Below are 22071 nucleotides of genomic sequence, written 5' to 3'. Positions count from 1 at the left end.
TTATGTTCATGTACCTGGAGTTCAGGCTGGTTTTGATTTTCAGTGACTTTGGCCTCATTTGAAGGTGTTCCTGCATTAAGTCCCAAAGAAGCGACTTGGTCCAAATCTGTCAGGTCTTCCTTGGATGTTGTCTGTGAGGACAATTCCAGCCCACTGTCTGTAACAGGGCTGACCGCTGATGAAACATTTTCTGAGCTCCCAGAGGAGCTGGGAGAAGGCCCATCTATGAAAGCAACTCCACTTGCTGATGAGAAACAGAAGCAAAATGATCAGTATTGCTCTGTCCCTCAACACAAATTCATACATTAAACACAGCAACAACAAATTCTCTCATTGCTACTTCATACTACAAATAATCTCAGCAACACACTAATGTGAGAACATAGATAAACTAAGACATCTCTTTCTAGGTATTAATGAATTAAATAGATGAACATTGGAGGTACTAGCAGTTCTCCAAATTTAACACAATAGTTGGGGTCTAACTGGCTCAGCAAATTAGCTAACTTATATACTTAGATAAAGGATGCAGAGCATTTACCTAAGAAGGAATCTGCAAAGTCTAAAAGGTGTACTTTATTCTTTAATATAATGACACAACCCCTTTAAACACTTGCATCAAGAATTAATCATTCCTTCAGAATGAGAATTTTGACTTGATTCTAAAGCAGGACCAATATCTTTAATTCTTCCTAAACAAACGAAGTTGCATTACAATTCAAATGGATCTGAAATACGAGCAGTGAAGAATTTCTACCAAATTCTGTCTCTAAATATGAGACAGTGCTCCAAGAATCTAAGTGTTCCTTATGGAATCACAGAATCAGTTAGGTTAGAAAAGACCTCTGAGATCATCGAGTCCAACCTATGACCCACCACCACCATGTCAGCTAAACTATGGCACTTGAGTGCCACATCCAGTCTTTCCTTAAACACCTCTAGGTGACTGCATCACCTCCCTGGGCAATCCCTTTCAATGTTTAATCACCCCTTCTGTGAAGAAATTCTTCCTAATGTCCAAGCTAGGCCTCCCCTGGAGCAGCTTAGGACTATGCCCCCTTGTGCTGTCACTACTGCCCTTGGCTCTCCTCTTGTCAGTGTTCCTGTTCTCAGTCTCTTCTATCTGCTGCATCCTTCAACTCCTCTGCACCACATGGCTGTCCTCACCCTCAGCCCCTTCTCCAGGTGTGCATTCTCTTCTGTCCAAACTACCCCTACGAGGCATGCTGAAGGCACAGAAATGCTGTTCAGTTATGTGCAGGGCCATGCCTTTCTCATCAATATATATTCCATTTCCTGAAAACTTTCTCCTGGACCTGAAAAGCTATGATATGTCTTATTGCTACAGTAACTGAGAAGTATTTTTAAAAGAATTAATGCAAAACAATACATTAGGAGAAATTAAAGATACATTCAAAAAAGCTCTAGCATAGATGCTGTCTGGTCTCTTGAAAAAAAATTCAACTTACCTGTAGTATTAGTAGCATTGCCTGCTGATGGCTCTGTCCCAGGAGAGACCTTAGTTACATGTCGAGGAGGCCTAGGTGATCTCTTCTGCTTTTTCCATTTTGATGATTCACTCATTCCTCCAGCTCTCATTTTCAACTGAAAACCAATAATCATTAGTATCAGTGCTGCAAAAACCACATAGCATAATGGATTACACAAGCCAACTCATAAAGGCTACCTCAAAAAATTTAAAGTCTGGCAGTAGCACTTAAATATATCACACAAATTAATCAGCACCTCAAAATCATGCAAACTACCCCTTGACTCCCCACATATTAGCCAACACTCCACACCTAAATCAAGGGACAATTAACTTAGTGACTCTGCTATAATATATACTTAACAGTTCAATTATCACAGCACTCCCTACTCCCTATCAATACCTCCCAACTTTAAATTAGGAAAAAGAATTCTCTTAGACCTACACATTCCAAATCTCTCTGCTTTTACCAAAGCTCCTAGACTTCTAAAGGGCATTGATTAAAGTATCTAAGCAAGCATTAGTCAAGTCTGACATGAAGCTAAAATGTCACCATCTATATATCAAGCTGGAAATGCAGCATGAGCATGCTGCAGCTCTGTCACTGACCTCTTGCCTCGATTCACTCTTCATCTTTGTAGCAATGCCATGCTCACATTCCTCCGTGCTCACTATTAACAAGTATTTCTAACACTTCACTTGCTGCTGGTGCATGTTACATCGCAAATGCTATCTCAGCAATTTAGAAACAAACCTCATTCTCCTTTCACCTGCCTTCTGTCATTACTTCTCTTCTAAACCTAACCTTAACTCTTGATATTTTTGTTGATCATGATTGTTCTTCTAGTTTGTACACAGAACTTTGATTGGGAAAAGAAGAACAAAAGCAGGAGCAGGGCAGACTGTGGCACTTGCTGCACAGCACTGCTATTTCAGGAATGCAGAAATCCTCTAGAACTCCAGAAAAACAGTATGATATTTAGCCACATGGCCAATGGCCCTGGCCAGCATGAAAACCAGTTCCTTACGACATAAGTTCCTCCAAGTGCAGGATTGCATGTACTCTTGCATTTAGTAGCTGCAGGCAGCTTTTCTGATGCTGCCACCCCCTCAGTCTGAGTGCAAATTAAGCACTGAACAGGTATCTTGCATGTTGTGGAAACCATTCAGCAAGTTTCAGTACCAGGCCCTCTTCAGTATTCCTCTTCGCAAATTTATGACAATTAAATTTTATTTTGGGCTAAAATATTCATTATTTCTTATATCTCTAGCATCAGATTTAGCTTATGTAGAGGACAGCCATATTAATTAGTCTCTTCCTTTTTCTGCAACTTAACTCCATTCAGCTACTACTACTCTTAAAAGCCAATAAATCTTCTAGGTTCTACTACTGTTCTTCCTTCTCTTTCCATTTTCCAGGTAGAATTCTAACTCCCTGTATATGGCCTCAGCCTGTATTTCTTCCCATTTAAACAAAGCTTGTCAAAATGTTATATCCCACTGCAGTAAGCCATTTGTATAACTTTTCTTCACACAAGTTTTATTTGTTTGATGACTAATCCCCAGGTTTTAGCTATGCTACAGTTTCCTTGAGTGTGCTGATTAACAGGTTCAGAATTACTTAGCTCCTTGTTATTTCTTTCAAAGATTGCAGCAACAATCTTCTAAATCACAGCTTCTGGCAAATACTTACAGGACAAGCACATAGCTAAAACCAAATTTTGCAGATGTCAAAATGTTTTACAATGCTTAGGGATCACAAACCTTTCATATCAAAATTATCAGCTTTCTCACCCTTCCTATTTATTCCTGCTTCATAGGGCTATATAAAATATGTGTTTTGATTCTTGCCAATTTCTGAAATCTGAGCCTTAAATACTACCAACAGCTGCAATTATCGAAGGCTTAAGCTACAAATTAGACAATACAGTTTTACCTACCAGCTATTATAGAAACAGCTGTATTTTTTTATCATTTTTCAGTAACTTACACAGTAAGATCTGAAGACTAGTGGTTCATTGTACCAAACTACTTTCATTAGGAAGGAAATCTGGAAGCATTATATGTTAAATCAAAAAGTCTGTTTCACACAATTTCAAAACAGACATCACTTTAGCTACTAAGGCCAGTTATCATTATTTGATGGGTTAAAAGTTACTTCCAGCAGGATGCAGAACTGAATCAGCAAAACAGAGCTGAGATACTGATACAGGCTAAGCATGTACCACTCCTGAGAAACACCTAACAGTTTAAACATTCCATCAGACAATGCAACCTCATAACTTAATTACTGTTTCTAATCTCCCCTTTTATACAACACCAAATACCACCTCAATTCAACACTAGCCCTTTCAAAAATCATTTTTCCTCAGACCCAAAATCTACCCTCTGTGACTGTCCTGTGTTCTGTTCTAACTTCCAAGGTTGCATCTCGAGGGCCATAAGATACAGGTCCATCTGTAATAATTTCAATGAACCTGTGCCATCCTTCAGAGACTGAGTCACAACAGCTTCACACGGATGGGAAACAGTGTAGTCAGGCAAGCAAGAAGACTTACTTGATTTTTAAAGATTCCAAAACATTTAATCAGACTATAAATCATTTAGACCAGAATCTAAGTTTATTTGACCTTTTTAGGTGGTTTTATTTTTTTTGTTGTGGTGTTTTTTGGGATTTTGGTTGGTGTGGTTTTTTGTGGGTTTCATTTTTTTGTGCTTTTTGTTCTGGTTTTTTAGGTTTGTTTTTTTTTCGGGGAATGGAGGGATGGGTGGGGTGAGATGAGATTACCCAGCAGGTCTTTTTCATCTCATACTATCCAATCTCCACATTCTACAAAAACAGGTATCCTTTTATTAGAATTACCTAGAAGGACTATATAGGACTATTTCCAATATAATTTTGCCCTCCCTCCTTTATATTTTGCTATCTCCTTTTGCTTCAATGCAGCAAATTATTGCACAGCTTTAAAAATTAGCAGAATCGAACAGAAAAGCTTAATAGAAACATTTCACCAGTGTCAGCAGGCTAAATGCTGTTTTAACAAACAAACACTGACTTTGGGAATTCTAAAACAATACATGTATCAAAGGACAGCAAGTAACATCATTCCTTCTGGATTTTCTTTGAATTAAAGGTAACAATCTCACATCTCTTTGCTTTTAATGTTAGTATAAAAAATGTAAAAACACTTGTACAGTTTGCCTTTAACTAAAGGAACTATTTCTAAATTTTGTTTTCACCTTCAATTTCAAGACATTTCCCAGTTTCTCTAGAAAGCTTCATGGTATGTTAACACACTGATATTTTAAACCTAACATTGCCTTTTTGATTAAATGCAGCAGTTAAATGGCATTTAATAGACCATTAGCATATCCTGAATCTTACAAATTATCTAAAACTCTCATTCCCTCTTCCATGCTCAGTGATATTAGAGTTACATTAGTTTTCTAATCATCAACATCCTTGACTACATTAAGCTTGTATTTTTTGACAGTAAAAACCATTTGGTGTTGGTATTTAAAAAATATTCTTTAGAAATGAGAGAGGGAGCTCAGACGTACTGTTTGTTTATCTTGAAATTCTGTACAGATTCAATTACATTTTTCTGAGTTACCTTTGAATAAAGAAATGTCCACAAAATTATAGAAGAAAAAAAATACAAGACTCCAAATGCTTCCTTTGATAGATGAGGTTTTAGAAATAAAACCCTAACTAAGGTTCAGGAAGGTGAAGAAAAATGTAAGACTACAAGATTCTTTTTAAAGGGTCCACAAGATCTCATTTTTCTACAAGCCACCTTACCTGTACTCGTTTGTTTTTCCATAAGATACTGTAAGCCTCAAGAGAAAAGGGCAGGGGCCAATGATTAGTAATTAAAGTGATTACACTAAAACATGAGCTCATTCTAATGCAGCATGGAGCTGGTCAGCACACCAAGTAGCGTTCAAGACACAGAAGCATGCAGAGAGAACGCAGTCCACGGTCTGAGTCCTGGAGACACCAAGGCAATCCAGTCAGCTCATTTTCATACCTGCCTGTACTGCAACAGCTAATCAAGGTTATTTGGTGAATGCATTTATGCATCTTAGGCAACTATGAAAAAAAGGCACCCCAAAAATCTGTGAAGATTCAGATTTATGTTCCTCCTCACTCCCACAGCAGAATCCAGTTTACCTAGAATGCTTTCTACTGCAAAGGGAAACATTTCTTAGTCTTTTTTTTTCTGTGTAACTCTGCACAAATCTGCAAGTCTTGAGCCTCAAACTATCCTGTTCATATAACTATTTTTGTCTTAGACACAGGACAAGAGTGGTGTTTCTAAATGTTCTGTTCGGCTCTGTCTGGACTAAGTAACATCAACAGAAGACAAAAATTAAAGCTACATTAAGTTTATGAACCAACATGGAAAACCGAGAACTGCCCTAAGTTAGTTTTTCAGGGTTACTATGATTGATCCAAACCAAATAATCTGCATGCCTACAGTATTTCTTTAGAAGTACTATCTAGGGGAATTAGCAGGGACTAACACATTTTGTAAATCTGTTTGGCCCCACTGATCCCCCATTAGCATATAATGTGCTGGGACACATATTTTCAGTAGAAACATGAAAAAAAGATGTTGAAAATACACAGCAATCTCCTTCAAAAAATCTTCAGAAAGCATTGAACTCTGTAGCCCTGTACCAAGTAACAAAGCTTAGAGATTCACCTTGACTAAAAAAATGTTACGGCATGCTGGGTCAAAAGACTCCTCCGGTATATGGAGAAGCTATGTCTATAATACAGATCAACAGGCAAGACACACAACACTTCAGAGACAAATCTACACTTTTTAAGTTTCCTTTTTTCAAGTTTTCACTGTGAAGTCTTACCCAGGCCCTCCCCTCCCTTCCCCCAGAGGATGCTGTGATGGTGTCTGAGGTGGCACTCACCAAGACAGTGAATGCTGCAGTAAAACAAAGGTCTCTGCCTCCCAAGCCTGCCCCATCTGCAGCCACAACACTGCAAAGCAACCACGGCATGCACTGTCTCCAAAAGCCATGCTGTGTCAAATGAGTGGAGGGAGATTTGCTGCACACAACGTAACTATTCTCTCAGGTGGTGTTTACAAGAGAAGGAAGAGGGGAGTAAGGTAAGAAAGGAGAAGGGAGAGAGCAACCTTCAGGTTCTTAAAGATCAATACCCTCTCTAACTGGTTCAGGGCTTTGGGCTGTTCCCAACTACTTAGCTCCAGTTTGTTGAGGAGACCTGAAGAAATCTGTGAAAGATAGGCAAATGCATGGTTTAAACAAAGCAAAATAAACCCAAAGAGAAGAATAACCTGGCAGAGTGCAAGGCTGCAGGGCACACTCCTGGCATGCACAGCAAAGAGACAGTACAGGGTAACTGCACAGAGCAGACACAAGACAGAGCATCACTTAACCGAGCTGAGAGCAGCCATCACTTGGGAAGGGCAGCCTTCCTCAATTCAGTCACCCTCCCTTCACACCTGTACACAGACCAACAAAGCCTGGCTCCTGCAGGACGTGAGCCTGATCTCTTTTAGCTTTCTGTGCACCAGCCTACCATCATCACAAATCCTGTGACTTCTCCACAGCAAGGGAAACAAGCACTCATTGGTTTACCATACAAGAAGTAAAGCCCTAAGTCTTACTAGGTTTCAGACTCCTACAACCAAGCACTCAGTCTCTCAAAACACTTCTATAATGGCTCTGAAATGTATGCTTACACTATGCTGCCCCTTTTCTCAACTTATTGAAATACAAACAGAGTGGAAGCTATAAGCTGAATATTCAGTGTTAAGTTGAAAGGTGGTTATTTCTTCTCTAGCACTTTTCCCCATCCTGTTGCTCTCAACAGCAGAATCAAACAACCTTTATTGACATTCTTCATATGGAATATAAAGAATATAGAAGTATATATGGAGTTCCTCAATAGGCCCTCTCCTCAATAAGAAATTACTACATTAATTATCATATAAGGTCACATAATGTTATTTGAAATACAGATTCCAGTTACTAAAAACTTCACTGTATTTATCAAGATGGTGGTGTTGAACAAATCCAGAACTTCTACCCTCAGAAAATTGTACATTTAGGAAAAGGGAGATTATGAAAAGTCTACTGTGTTTTGACTGCTAATAGAGATGGCACTGATCACGTGAACTAAGGTGCTCACCACAGAATGCTGTCCCTTCTATAAGTCACCAGTTTTTTCTACAAAAGCCCATTTCATGCTTTCATGCTGTTTCACCAGCCTCAAAAAGTTTCCCTTCCACACAGGAGGAAGTGGACAAAAATATATCCCAAGAGCTCAGTATTGGACCTGTAGCAAATGAAGATTGATTAAAAGAAGCTGGAGAGAGAGCAGAAGACAGCAGATAACCAGACAATGACACCATCAGGTCCCAGAACTTGCTGGGGTTTTCCAGCCCACAGCACTGATAGCTGTTCCCAGAATCCAGACTGTCTCACTTGGGCAGCAGTATCATTAAAAAGACTTGTCACTGGGCTATCTGGACTTAATCCCATAGAATTAACGAACCTATGTCCATTTATGTGGTTAAACATGCTCTTTCAGTGAACTGGGACTTGTGGAAACGAAGAAATACAAGTGTGAAAACAAACAAAATAGAAATGAGCGCAAGCCAAAGACAGGAGCAGAACAGTCAACACAGAGCTGGGTCTTACCTTCTTCATGTTCGTTCCCATGTAGCTTTTAGGCTCTTCTTTAAACTGAGGCAACCTGAAATACAAAGAGCAAGCCAAAATACATAAGCTTATATGGATTAACAAGAAGGGGAAAGAAGCAGGCTGGTCTTTCCAGTTATGCTGCAGATACTAACTCCCATAGGTTTACCACAGGTATATGAGCCTCTTTGTGAAGAAACCCAAATTAGGTTTTCTTCACAAAGAGAGACTACTAACTTCTTTTCCTGCCAAAATCTGCCAAGGGAAAGAACTCACACAAGTATAGATGAGAGGTGCTTTGCACACTATTACTGCTAATGGCTGTTTTTCTATATTGATTTTCCTGCCATGTAAAGACCATTTATTTTCCTTCAGTGTATGCTTTCAGCAGTGGACTATTTATATTTGTTCAAAACAGGTTTCTGTGATGCTGCCAGAAACAGTGTCATACACACCAGGACTCTTGCAGTGTACATTTTATTTGTTACTAGTCATGGCAATTCTTCTCTTTGAATTTGTAGAAACCCCAGCAGTTATCCTGTGTTCAGCATCATATAAACACAACTGTGGAGCGCAGCAGATGTACATTAGGCTGAATCTTTGGAGACAAGCAGTTCTCATCTCAGAATGAGAAAGGCTGCTCTCACCCGTGCTACCAAACGACAGCACATACAGCTCTACAATTGCACACACCCTGCTCTCTCTTCTTTACTGTTTCTTTACTACAGTTCTGTCTTCACTTGATGAGGATGTAAAAGCCTTAGAGCACAGCTTTGCCTGTTTCGTTTTTGGGAAAGCAAGACGGCCAAATCACCCCTGCAGTTGCTGCCTCTGCTTTGCATCTCTATCCCAATGCCCACAGGCACAGATGGTGATGGTGTCTCTGAGCCTTACCAAGAAGGACAGAGGAGACGATTACAGAGTAAGCAATGAAAAAGCACCAAGTAAAATTCACATATGCATTTGGAGAAAAAGTAATTTGGTTTCTCCTCTTTGAGGAGACTGATTCTGCCTTTGCCCAACATTCATCTAGTGCATGATGCAGGACACGCAGAGGAGAAGAAAACTGAGATCTCATTGGAACTGTGTGACAATGGGAAAAAAAATATGATGCAACTGTGTTTCATAAGCTGCCAGTTTCACCAAAATATTTTTCTACTAAAAGTATATATGTACCTGTAAAAGTTTCCTTTTTACAATACCCAGGGAAAGTCTATGATTACTTCACTATTTGGAGAAACAGTTTTTAAGTTAATTAACTTACTTGAGTTTTAAAGAAGTCATCTTAATTACCTGAAGGGTGCTGAAAAGGGCAGAATGTTTGTGCAAGACACACGATTTCAAGTGTTATAAATGTTCTTTGATGTGTGAGGTCAAAGCTCTCGGCTAGAAATCAGTGTGTGGGTATTCAACAATATTTCTATTCTCTCTGCTAAAGAGAGCTATATTTTTTTAGAGCACCTTTTTTCCAGTGAAGTTTGCATTCTCTGTCCTGAAACTGGTTCTCTATCCTAAAGCTCTTCATTACTTGGCTGTCCATCTCTCCTCAAAGGACACCCTAAACCAGGCAACCTTCCCTACCTCTGTCTCCCTGCAGTCTGACAGGGTCAGCCCTAGAGAAAAGTGCCAAATCCTTCATCTCCTTCCACCTCTAAATAATGACCATTTTGGATGATTTTTCTGAGGGCCCTTAAGTGGAAGTGTGGAATCTTTCTGTCCTTAGAGGGCCATCTCGGCAATGCTGAGGCAAACACAAGCAGGTTTACCTTGTGAAGAGCAGCTGCACCATGTCGACCAGAGTGTGCTCTGCAGATTTTCTCAATAACTCTGCGAAGACAAAAACAAATAACACAGGTGTCATTACTCAGTGTGATATTATCAAGAGGCTTCTTCAAGCAGACTCCCCTCCGAGTCTTGTTTACAGAGATTACGGCAAATTTATTAAAACCAGCTCCAACCCCGCGTTACTGCAAACGGTCACGGCATCACAAGGTGGCGCTACACAGCTGGGGAACAGAGCAGTCCAAACTCGTACAGCGAACACCCAGCAAATCTTCCATGAAGTTGTAGAAAGACAAAATAATACAAAGCTCAGCAGCTTTCCATGGATGCATGCTCTACAACAGCACTAGTTAATGCTGAGGAAACCTGATGGGTTTCTTGGCGGCAGAAGGATGAGCAAACCTACCACTGAGCCTCATTTCGAAGCATATGCGGAAACAGGACTGCATGATCTCACACACCGACTCATTGGTGAGGTGGGCTCCCACTGGGGTGAGCAGCAACGTCCTCAACACCTGCGAAGAACAGCACCCACATGTACCACTCTGCAATGATACTTGCATGCATTCCCAAGAGGAGGCTGGTCTCCTCAAGAAAGACTGCCATGAGCAGGAAACCTAAGAAGGCTTTTCCTGGAGTAATTTCAAACTGAATACTGTGCTCAAGAAGCCAGTCAGGAGACAAGAATGATCTGACCCACTTCTAAAAGGGGTCTGATACACTGCATGCTACCCAATATTTAAATTCAGGAACTAGATATCTGTTCAGAAGTACACAGACCAAAGAGGTATACAGTCCATAGTTCTGACTTAACAAAAAACTTTTCTCAAAAATAAGTCTGAGAGCTCCATATTCTTAATTAACTCCCCCAACACAGACCATGCAGAAGGCAGGATTACCAACAGTACCACATTATCAAGTTCATAATTTTAAAATAATTTAATTTAAGCTTTTAACTATTTTCATTTGGAAAGCTTTTGCCACAGGTATATGAGCCATTTGTTTAAAAATAAAGTCTGTCACTAAGCTCCTGCAGAGTCAAAACATTGCTTCCTCCTCTTCATTTCTATGTAACAGGATATGTTCCACAACAGGCAGCAACCATTATGGTAATTACCATTTCTCTCATCTTACCTGTAGGATTTTCATCAAGACAACCTCATCGCTCGCATGATCTGTGCCCACAAATCGAGCATGGGTGACAGCATCTGCCATGTTCTCCATCCCCTCTGCTGTGCCCTCATGGCTGGGATCTGAGTAACAGAATAAGAGACGTGTCACAGAACAGCCATCTACAGTCTACCACCTCTGTGGGGAGACATCTACATGGAGATATTGTGTATTCAGCTTTCTCAATTTATGTGACTTGCACTGAGTCGACCTGACAAGAACATAACTCACCTCCCACTAATACAAAGGCTTTATAACTGGGAGCTTTCAGAAAGATGTAACAAGAATCTACTTACATTTGCAAAAAAAAATATAACTTAACAAAGAAAATAATCACAATTCCGTTGTTACCGGTTCTCTATGTTTTACGAGTTAACTTCTAAGACTGTGTCTTGTTCCCTACAATACAGCACAATCAGCTATTAAATGCATTCAGATTCTCCTTGGGAATAAAGAAAAAAGAGGTCTTAAACATAGGGGACCTAAAATTTACTCTCATGAGAAGAAAATGCCAAACAGGTTCCACTAAATTGAGGAAGTAAAATTGTCTCTTGTTCTACATCCTTCTCAAGGAACGAGAGCTGGGAAGGAACAGACCAGCAGCTTTCCCCAGAGAAAACAGCAGACAGACACAATCACAGTTTAGATATCAGAGTTGCAGGCCTCCCACTTCCATCATTCATCAAGGCTCCTTCTCTCCATTTCAGTCTTTTGCAGCTACAAACAATGGTGCAGTTGAGAGAATGTTTAGGATGAGATTGTTGCCAGTAACTGTATCTCATGCTACATTACAGTGGCTTCAGAAAAGCTGCCTCTGGCTTTGATTTCATTCTCACTTAGACAATATGGCACTGGCAAGAATCTTGATACCCTTCTACCTAAACAGTCATTAGGAAAGAAAGGAGACAACCTAAACATTGCTTAATACCTCATAAATTGGCAATGGGGCCTCTTGAACTCCAGCAACAATGATGCTGACAGAGCAACCAAGCAAGACCTTGTAAGCTTTGCAGAGAAGCTTTGCAGATTCCCTCTTTGACTGCAGTAACATTCACATCTAGGAAGGGCTATAAGCCCTTGGTGTTAAAGAAAGCTGCCCTTATTGTGGTCCAGAGACAGCAGCCCTCTACCACACTCCTATCCCGAGTGGCTGCAGGGTAAGAAATTTCTCATAGTTGCATAAAACTGAAATGGCACCAGTGTACTTTAGAATCACATAAATCAGCATAGGAGCAGCACTTTGCCATTGCCATCTCTTACACATACCTTTTAAGAACAGAGCTGGCTTACTTTTGACATTGTTCACACACACACAGAAATCTTGCACAGTTTAGAGCGAGTTCCTCTCCTGGTTTGCCAAACAAACTTCACTGAGCTTTTAAGAAGCCTGTTCTAAAATCAATCAGTCACTTTTCACTCAGTTTATCAGCAGCACACAACAGGATACAAAACTGGAAGCATTAGGTAAGAAAGAGGTCTGGCTGTCAAAAGCAGTCCTCTGCATACCTCCAATAATGGCTTATAACCCAATGAGAAGCTATTACTCTTCTACCAGAGGCAATAAAATCAGTCACAGGTTGGTCAGTCACGCAGTCTTATTCATGGAGGTAATAGCATAGATCACCAAAGGTGATGTAGGCTCATTCTGAATTGTCTTAATTAAATTAGGCAAAGACAGTGGTGTTACAATGCCAGCACCTACGTGAGCATTACTGTTAACCAACCTCAACAGCCACAGTGGAAAGCAGCCCAGTGGGAATCAAGACGAAAAAGCAACTTGCTGCAGAAAAGTCTCCCACAGGCAGCACACAGAGATTCACTTCATTGTCACCTTTTCCAGGAGATGTGAGTTACTCTGGTCTTAGAGATCTATTTAATCATAGTTATGGATAAACAGTCTGTGTGAAAAGGAAATGCAAGCAAGTTGTGCACTTGCTTCTTTAACAGATCTGTGAGTACTGCTTCGCTGTTCTAGCCCCTACCTTCAACACCTCTCTCCCAACACACATCACGCCTGACTACTTCAGTTCTGGCTCCCTGGAACAGCACTACAAATTCAGGTCAATTTATAAAGCCTCTTGAGTTCAATTAAAAGCACAGATACTTCTACTTTGCAGAAACAAGATACAGACAAAAATCTTTGTTCCCTTGTGAGAAAACAGTACAGAAAGATGTATCGATGCCTGCTCAGAATCACTAACAAGAAGTCTGAGTGAGCACAATAACAGTTTGAAAATTGCCATCTACAATGCAAAGATCTAGACACCCCATCTAGATACACACATTTCATACCAGGTGCAGTCTTACAACAGGTGGGCAAGAGAACAAAGAGAAATCAGAAAATCCAGGCTCTGAACCAGAGGGAATTCAGGAAAGCCAGAAGCCTGCTCAGTAACACCTTTAATGGAACTAAAATAAATCACCAAGGAGACAGAAAAAGTGGAGGGGAGAACAAGCCTTAAACTACTTAAACAGCAAATCCTCTCACTGGAAGCTGAGCAACAGCTACTTTCTTACAGATATGTAGTTTCCAGGAACATCAGGGAAAACTAACTTTAGAAATGGAGTCAAAAGCTGCTGTGGACAATAAAAAGAGCACATACTTTTTCTGAGGGAACTACAGAAAAACCTAATTCTGAAATTTAGCCACTAGTCTTCCAATAGCTAAGGTTTAAGCTCATCCAGCAGGCTGACAGCTCACTAGCTACTGCAAAACTGCTGAGCAAGGAAATAACTAATCTGAGGGATACAAATAATAGGAGTTTAGTATTACCACACAGTTTTCTAGTACTTTAAAAGTTATTGTGTAATTTATCAACTAAAACTCTTGTAGAAGAAGTACTTAGAGCAGAAGATAATCACTGTAATGCTAACTATTCCTGCTAAAACATACACATGGTGAATATCGAGTAATTTTATCTAACTGAGCTGTGATTGCACACTATATCATTAGTGAATATGCCATTCAAACTACCAGAGATCAGAAGTCTTAAACTCTACTCAGGAATTATTCTTTTCTAACTGGTTTTAAAATGTACCCCTGAGAAATACTGGCCTAAAAAGGAGACAGGTAACCACCTGACACATGAAAGAATAAAAAAGCAATAAAGACTGCACAAAGATTAGCAATGAAATACTTTGAAAATGGGAAGAGAAAGCCATTTTAAACAAAGATATTTATCAGAGGAGTTTGGCCCTTTCAGTGCACCCTGGTTTTCAACCCAGTGTGAACAGCAAAAACCAGCCACTCAGAGAACAGACACAGCTAATATCACTTTTTTAAAAAGTGCTGGCTTCACCTGTCATTATGCAGCCCCAAAACACACTATATTATCTGCCACACTGCAATTTGCCTACCATGGTTATGCCACCTTTCTTCACTCTTGCTCTGTATAGTTTGAGATAGATTTGTACATCAAGAACAGTTTTAAGCATTTCCTATGTTTAGGCAAGCAGTCTTTAGACTACTTTTAGTCTCATATTACAAAAAGAAATTATAATACCAAAAAGCTTTCATTTAACAACACAACCTAGCCAGATGTTCAGCCAGCACCACTAATCCCAGCCTAACTGGTATCTGGAGCAGCACAAAAGACAAGGCTGCTCTGAATGTCACCTGAAGCAACAACGAAGGTCTTGAATTACAGGTTCTGCCCCAGAAAAAAAGCCAGGCAGAGAGTCTTCCACTGCCTACTACAAACACACACAATCACCAACAGCTACAGGGATGCACTCTTGTTGGAGTGACCCAATTAATATTCTAAACAACAGGTAGCTAGAGAAAGGCTATAAATTCTAAACTCCATTTTTTCCTGTTTCTGCCTCAAATCAAGGATTTGTAGCCAGTTGCCTGCGCAGACATTGCCTGGACATGTGATATAGATCATAAAAGCCCAGAAGAAGAGTCCATCCCTAACTGTAATGCTGAAAGTCATATATTTTGCATTATTGTTTAATTCTTCAGGGGGACATGTTTTACAGGCTTATTTTTTAAAATTTTTTTATTGTCCTAAAAACGTCTGTCATTATTGCATCATTCTAGTTATATTATTGTACTTAATTCTATCAAACACTATCCACTAACCGAAGTCTTCATACACTAGATTTTCATCCAACACCTCAATCTTTTTTCCTGCAAGTCTCTATTTTTGCTCATTTTAGTTTTGTGTCTTTCCTGCAAAAGTGATTTGCATGGACATAAAGCCCCTTTCTTTCCCTAACTGTCTTCAGGCTATCTCTAAAGAACTAAATATTTAAAACAACCAAAAATTCAAAGCGTTCCCTTACAATGTAAAGGAGAAAAAGAACTGAGAGATCTGAACTCAGGGGGAAGGAAGACTAATAAAATTATTTTCCTTAAGTGAGACTATATATAAACAAACATGGATAACAGGTTTTGCAATTCACAGAGGTATGACCACAAAGTACTAGCAGAACTTACAGAGAAAAATCGAGTACCATTAACAACAGGGTGACAAATTGATGGCAGACAGAAAGCCAGCTAGTGAGATACAAGCCAGCTGAGCCACGGGAACTGACCACATGCACATTATTAGTCTTTCACAGCTACAAAGAAAAATGTGCAAATTTGAAAGTTTGATCAGCAACAAAATACAGTCTCTACAATGACAATTGAGGAAAGTGAAGAGTACTGGCACATCACTGGACAAGGTCTGGGACCGGGCAAAAAAAATCATCCTCACTCTAGAGTAGAAATATTAGTCCACAAAACTAAATAAATCCTACTGTGTTTCTACATGTTACAACATTGTAATCTAAGGTGGTATTCTTCCCTCCCTAGCCCTTTTGCTTGGAGGGCATTAAAAAGCAGCTGGTGACCAGCACAGTCGTGCAGCAGGCCCTAAGCACACACAGCAGTCAGGGCAGAGCAGAGGCTTTGGCTCTGTCTCCAGACACAGCTGTAGGACCATGAAAGATCAGCCAGTAAGATATTAAGAAACTGCAGATGCTGATTTCCCCAGTGTTAATGACAATTTTCTTATTTCCCTAATCTCCATATTAAGACTGCAAGCATGTATCCTGGCCAAAGACACAGCACACAGAGATGCATTTGGCTGGCATTTTGGTAAATCCCACCAAGTCACATAACATACCTATTAGTGCATATGAGAGGAATTTATTCACAGAGGTGAGGGCCAATCCAGTTATGGGGCCTGTAGTGTCTTCAGAACGGATTACTTCCAGAAAAGGCCGAAGAAAGACATTCGGTTCAATTTCAGATAGCTCTGTAAAATAAAAATAATTTTTAAAAGACAATTAGACTTGATTTATTAGGATTCATTTTCTCTTTAAGAATACACATTTTTCATCTCAGAGGGAAAGAAGCCTGCTCTAGGTTAGTTTCAGAAGGCTGGTGGGAAGGTCAGGGTTGCTTTTACATGTACACACACACAAACACACACATAGGTATATGTGTATATTTTAAATGCAATGCTTTGTAAAGTTCATTTTCTTGCAATCTTCAAAACAGCTTTCTGGAGCCTTCTAAAATCTGATTGTAGGAACACTCTGTAAATGCCACAGAGGCCACTGCTGCCTAAATTTATGCTTTAACTCATTGGCAGATGTAGCTTCATTTCCCTATTACCCTTGGAACTGTGTGAACCCTTGAACTCTATAGACCCTGTCCCACCTTCTGCCACCCCTGTAACATCCTACTACAGATAAAACTCCACACTAATCACATGCAAAGTACAAATGTCCAACCAGGTTCACTGGACCTCTTGCAGCTCCTTGCCTGAATACAAACTGCATTTCTACAACACTAAATGTTTGCTTGGCAAAGACAGGAAAACCTCACAAGATACCCGAACTTAAAAACTCTTCTGTCTTGCTCTCAAAATAACTGTATAAGCCTCTCAACCAAACAATTGAAAAGGGCACTCCTCTCCTTGCTGTTTTGGCCAGCAAGGACCCATTCTAAAGCTGCAGTACAAGAAGGCACTGAGCTATTGAGCTGGAGAAAAAACAACTAACAAGCTTCCTGAACTTTCCAAGATGATCAAGAGATGCTTTGGGAATGGAAAAGAAATACAGAAGAAAATAACCAGAACTAGGGAAATTGACCAAGAAAAACAAACAAAAAACCAAAACAAAACAAAAATCAAGCCCAACCAAATAAAGCAGAAGGAATCAAGATAAGAGGAGCCCTGAGGGGGATTTAGGAGAAAAAGCATTAAAAACAGGTGAAGGTAACCACAAGATGGCTAGTACACAGGCACAGAGGAATGCATTAAAAGTAACTTGAATAATTTTGAGACCAGAAATATTTAAGTACAACACTTGGCTCAACTTGCTGAAACATACTTTTTATTCCTAATAAAAGATACAGGTCTAATGGCTAATCGTGTCACAGGATCACTGGCATTTATACCCTTAATAAAATAATCAAATATTGAACTTATCTGTCATATGAGCTTCTTTGAGACAGGGAGAATAAAAGACTGCAATTCCTGAATCCTTTGACAAGCTGCTGCTTTTCTCTCTACCAGTTTTCTAGCAAGAGACATTTCTCAGTGTTTTAACTAGAAAATACAGGATGGTTCTCTACTTAAGTAAGCAGTTTCAGCTCTGGGCGGAAAAAACAACCAAACAAAAAACCCATCTGAAAACCCACCAAATCTGCAAGCATGATTTCAGCCAAGGGTATTACAAGAGGAAACACTGAATAACTATCCACAAAGAGAAAAAAATTTCACAAGGGACTCCTTAAAGCAGCCTTCCTTTGAAATCTACTCAAAGCCAGGAAAAAATTACATTAAAACATTACTTAGACTTAAATGAAGAGCCTGGTCTGCTTTGGGGAACCAACTGGAAAGCACTTCCCATTCTTTTCACACAGGTCCTTTCAACAAAATTTCAGAGAAGCAAGTGGAGACCAGCATCAGCACAACACTCAGTAATGCTCAGCTAGCTTAAAGCAGCGCACGGAAGTGGAGAAGACAGGAAAGAGTATCTTAAGTAATGTATCAAAAAGCCAACTCTTCAGGCTGGCAATTTTAATGAGGACACAATTCCTTTGAGACCACAGCGCTTTCCTTCATTCTTCCCATGGATTATTTGCACTTAGACACACATGTCTATAATGATATTTAATCAACTAATTCATGTTTAAGCACCTAACTCCCATTTCAGCAATCCCATCCAGCCATTCTGGCACTTCAGCAAACAAACTGCATCAGACCTCTGGCGTCCATTTTCTCCTGAAGTGCAGGAGCAGGTCCCTCTCGGACGAGTTTTCTTATTGTTAGCACACTGTTGGCACATTCCTGATCTAAAACGCTCACATAAGCTGCTTTCTCTGGCAGTTCAACTCTTCACTCCTGAATGACTCTTATCAGGATCGGCTATGCGTTCCGAATCAGAGTAAATGAACAAGAAAAAATTGTTTATGACAAGTTATTTCAACATCATTTGTCCTGAGGACAGGCAACTGCAAACCAAACCACATGACCTGGACTCCTCTTATGCAGCAGCTGTTGGCCTTTGACGCCCAGCCTTCAGAAAGGCTGTCTGAGCTCTATCCCACGCACTCTCCAGCGAGGCGAGCCCAGACACAGCAATGCTCTGAGCATGCAGCACTGTGTTCCCTGCTTGCAAACTGAGCTGCACAATGAACAGACATTCTCTTTTCTTAAGGTGAGAGAAAGACAAAGGTAACACTGTAACAGAGCAGAAATCCAGCCTTCCCGACTCTTGCCTTGGGGCTCAATCAGTTCACGCCACAGAAAACTGAAGTATCAGCAAGTGCTTCCTGGGTCATCCTCAAAACCACTTTCTGCAAACACTGCCATTCTGGCCTACATGACATGCACTTTATTCTCAGTTCATCCAACTAACACCAAAAACATTGTGTCTTTTCACTCAAAGGATGAGAAGCCCCTGCAATCTGGACCAGCAAGTCAGATTGAATATGTCCCAAGAAAAAAAGGACAAAAAGGTACTTGCCTTTTAAAACCATCCTCAAGCATGGAGTGGTCACACTTTCTGGATTTTCATAAACATTTTAACTGCTGAAATAAGTACTGGTTTAATTTCAGCTAGGTCAAAATGCAGGATTGCAGAGAAATGAGAAGTTATTTTGAGTTAGTCCTGTGATTATCAGCTGTTTAATTTAAAAGTTAACAAATCTAGCAAACAGAATTACAGTAACTTGTTCCTCTAAAAATCTTCAGAGCTTGAATTTGCTTTACATATAGTCCCTAGGTAACAGGCACAGAACAGTATATGCATACTGGTTCTAGGTGCCCTGGCCAAACTGCAACCACAGCAGCTCTACAGCTGATAAACAGAGGAGCACGTTTTTCACCACTCCAAAAACAAATTCTCCAGACTGACTGGAACACATGACACTCTGCACCTGAGCTAAAAGACACCCTGACTTCCAGCTAGCAAATTTACTCCAACTCTGACATTTAACCCCAGACAATAACAGTCAATTAATGTTGGATGACAAGTGCAAAAACGCTACGTTACAAATGAACCACACTCATTTGTTCCTGAGTGTATGTTCTGCTCCACACAGCCCTGGTACAGGCAGTGTTTCAAGTGAAAAGAATCCTCTGCCACCTCTCCCCCACAAGGGGGTCTTAGTTGCTCTCATTTTGTTTTTCTTGCAATACCTAGACCAGCCCTTGCAACATAGTGCGGTTGGTAGCACATTTGTACATATTTTCTGATCTGAAAGGAGAACAGATTGCCACCTATACAGTCTGTATAGTGCAGCTAGTGTTATGAGAGAAAGCTTTAGTTTTCCTTCCTGAAAATAATGCCAATGTCCACTAAACTTCATAAACAAGAGGTCATCAAAAGACACCAAATATTCTCTCCAGGTTCCCCACAGTATCATTGTCTTATCCTAATCTAAGCTCTTAATAGATAAAGAAAACAGGATTCTGCCAGCTAAGGAGCCAGAAGCTTACATCCTAGTTTCTAAACACATAAATACTGTGGGGATTGTGCAACACAGTATACATACCCTAGGGAAGTGTGGAAGCAAGCTTTGTGCATCTCTGAAATCAATACTTCATTATAATAAATGGTAACAAAAGCTTTGCAAACAATAAACAAAAACACAGTCTGAAAATCAAGGATATTCCAGCCAATGAAAGAGAAGTATGAATTAACTACAATCCTTTTCTAAGGATGTCTGTAAAATATACTCTTCAAAGCTAATGCCCTGTGAATTAAAGTGGTCATTCAGGGGCCCCAACCCACCAAACCAAGAGAGAAACAGTGCCATTCACAGCCACACATGAATGCAAAGCTGGAATTACAAATGCAGTTTGACAAGGGGAACCCAGAGATGTCAAGCCTGTTCTGTTTGCCTAATTTCATTACAATGGCACAAATGCTTTCATTTGTCACACTCCAGCTTCGTGTGTTTATCTCCCTTTCATTAAACATGACTTTAACAAATGATTGTTCCACAGTGCCAAGATCTCAAGCACCCCTCAGAACTGAGATTTTTATTTTGGGGAAGCATGACATAATGCATACTGAGCATTTGACTCTTCACATCCTTTAGTTAGGGCAACATAAACTCAACTAAAATACTGTCTTTGATGGAATTACTTATTATATTTCCCTACCAGTGAAGCAGAAGCACTGACAATGCCACCAGTGTGTGCCATTAGTTATAAGGAGTTTCATCTGATGCTGTGCTTCAAATTCAGCTGCTCTGACTGATCATTAAAATTTCCTGGGCATTTTTTCATAAGCAGGAACTTGCTAAAGTATCTTCAGCCAAAACTTCACTGTAAACTCCAGCTGTGTCTCCACTGTTCCCAAAGTGCTTTTCACCCAGCTGTAGTATTCTGTTCTAGAGTGGTATTACAAGCACAAGCTACTCATTTCAATCACAAGGAAAGCAAATGCCATCATTAGAAGTATGGAACTACACAGGAGGCAAAGTCCCACGGTTTCTATTTGGATGGACTTAAAAGTACAGACATGAGTACTTGCTTCACCTTGAATTTCTAACACCAGTCATGAAGACTGCTGAGTGTCTGGATATGACGTTATTTCAAAGGCTGAAGTTGTTTAATTCTGTTTTTATTCCTTAGCACTGAGGAGATAGCAGAGACAAACATCTTGACAAACTTTTTTTCTGAGCTACGGTTGACACATACTGGTCAGAGGTTGCAATCAAAAGACTGCTTCAAAATAAGAACAGCTCTTAAAAGTGAGCTGAGGGGTAATTTAGCACAGTAAGGTTGAAGGTCATCAGGAGCAGACCTTGCTTCAAATCCTAGACTATTTCCTCCCATCCCATGATCTGAACAACTCTAAGAAGACACGACTAATTCTGATGAAAGGCAAAAAATCAAGTAACTATATAGCAAAGGCTTCCCATCTCTGCTCTCTCATGAGTGTATCTTTTGCCAGTGTGAAGAGTAATAAGGGTAATTTCATGAAAACCTTTCTCCTACTTCATACTAGAGGATAAGCATTAGAGCACCACTTGATTTTACCAGCACATTTCACAGTAAGATTATTTACATATGCTAGAAACAAGCAAATTCAGAACTGCTTGAATACTTTTTTATCTCCCTTACAGGAAGACTGATTGCTCTGAGGGAAAGGAGATAGGGTAACACAGCTGATCTAAGCCTCTGATAGGTTTTGGAATATACCACTGGTTTTGTGGCTTTTACAAACAGACAAAAGCTCTAAACTGTTAATGATAATTGGAATGGCATTAATTCTACTCCAGAAAACTGAACTCCCCAATGACTCTACAAAAACTGACTTGAGATTTTACCCATTCTTGAAGCATTTTTCTCCCATGGGTGGAAGTTACTTAGCCTGAAGCTTAGTAAGCTAAACTGCTTAAAAGTTTCACAGGTAACTGAAACTTAACATTCACTTAAAAACTCCAGCAAAACAAAACTATCCCATTTAAAAAAGGCAAATAAAAT

At 39.9% G+C, this 22071-nt stretch overlaps 1 protein-coding gene across 5 annotated transcripts in view; it reads right to left on the bottom strand.

Annotated features, from left to right (window-relative positions):
• Window positions 1-22071, bottom strand: part of GBF1 (golgi brefeldin A resistant guanine nucleotide exchange factor 1) — a 97838-nt gene that overhangs the window by 25996 nt on the left and 49771 nt on the right. For 2 of the 5 annotated variants that reach the window (XM_074544869.1, XM_074544870.1), the window contains exons 4-11: window positions 16246-16377; window positions 11096-11214; window positions 10368-10476; window positions 9946-10006; window positions 8180-8234; window positions 5292-5327; window positions 1470-1605; window positions 15-244 (exon numbers count right to left, since the gene is read on the bottom strand). In XM_074544869.1, the coding sequence (XP_074400970.1) occupies window positions 15-244; window positions 1470-1605; window positions 5292-5327; window positions 8180-8234; window positions 9946-10006; window positions 10368-10476; window positions 11096-11214; window positions 16246-16377 (878 nt within the window). Of the gene's footprint in view, window positions 1-14; window positions 245-1469; window positions 1606-5291; window positions 5328-6672; window positions 6748-8179; window positions 8235-9945; window positions 10007-10367; window positions 10477-11095; window positions 11215-16245; window positions 16378-22071 lie in introns of all 5 variants that reach the window. The other 3 variants (XM_074544871.1, XM_074544873.1, XM_074544872.1) reach the window with 2 other exon arrangements.

The sequence above is a fragment of the Zonotrichia albicollis genome, chromosome 7, assembly GCF_047830755.1.
Source record: "Zonotrichia albicollis isolate bZonAlb1 chromosome 7, bZonAlb1.hap1, whole genome shotgun sequence".
In the NCBI taxonomy this organism is placed as follows: Eukaryota; Metazoa; Chordata; class Aves; order Passeriformes; family Passerellidae; genus Zonotrichia; species Zonotrichia albicollis.
The sequence above is the reverse complement of the archived record's forward strand: the minus strand, read 5'-3'. Positions and strand labels throughout refer to the sequence as shown.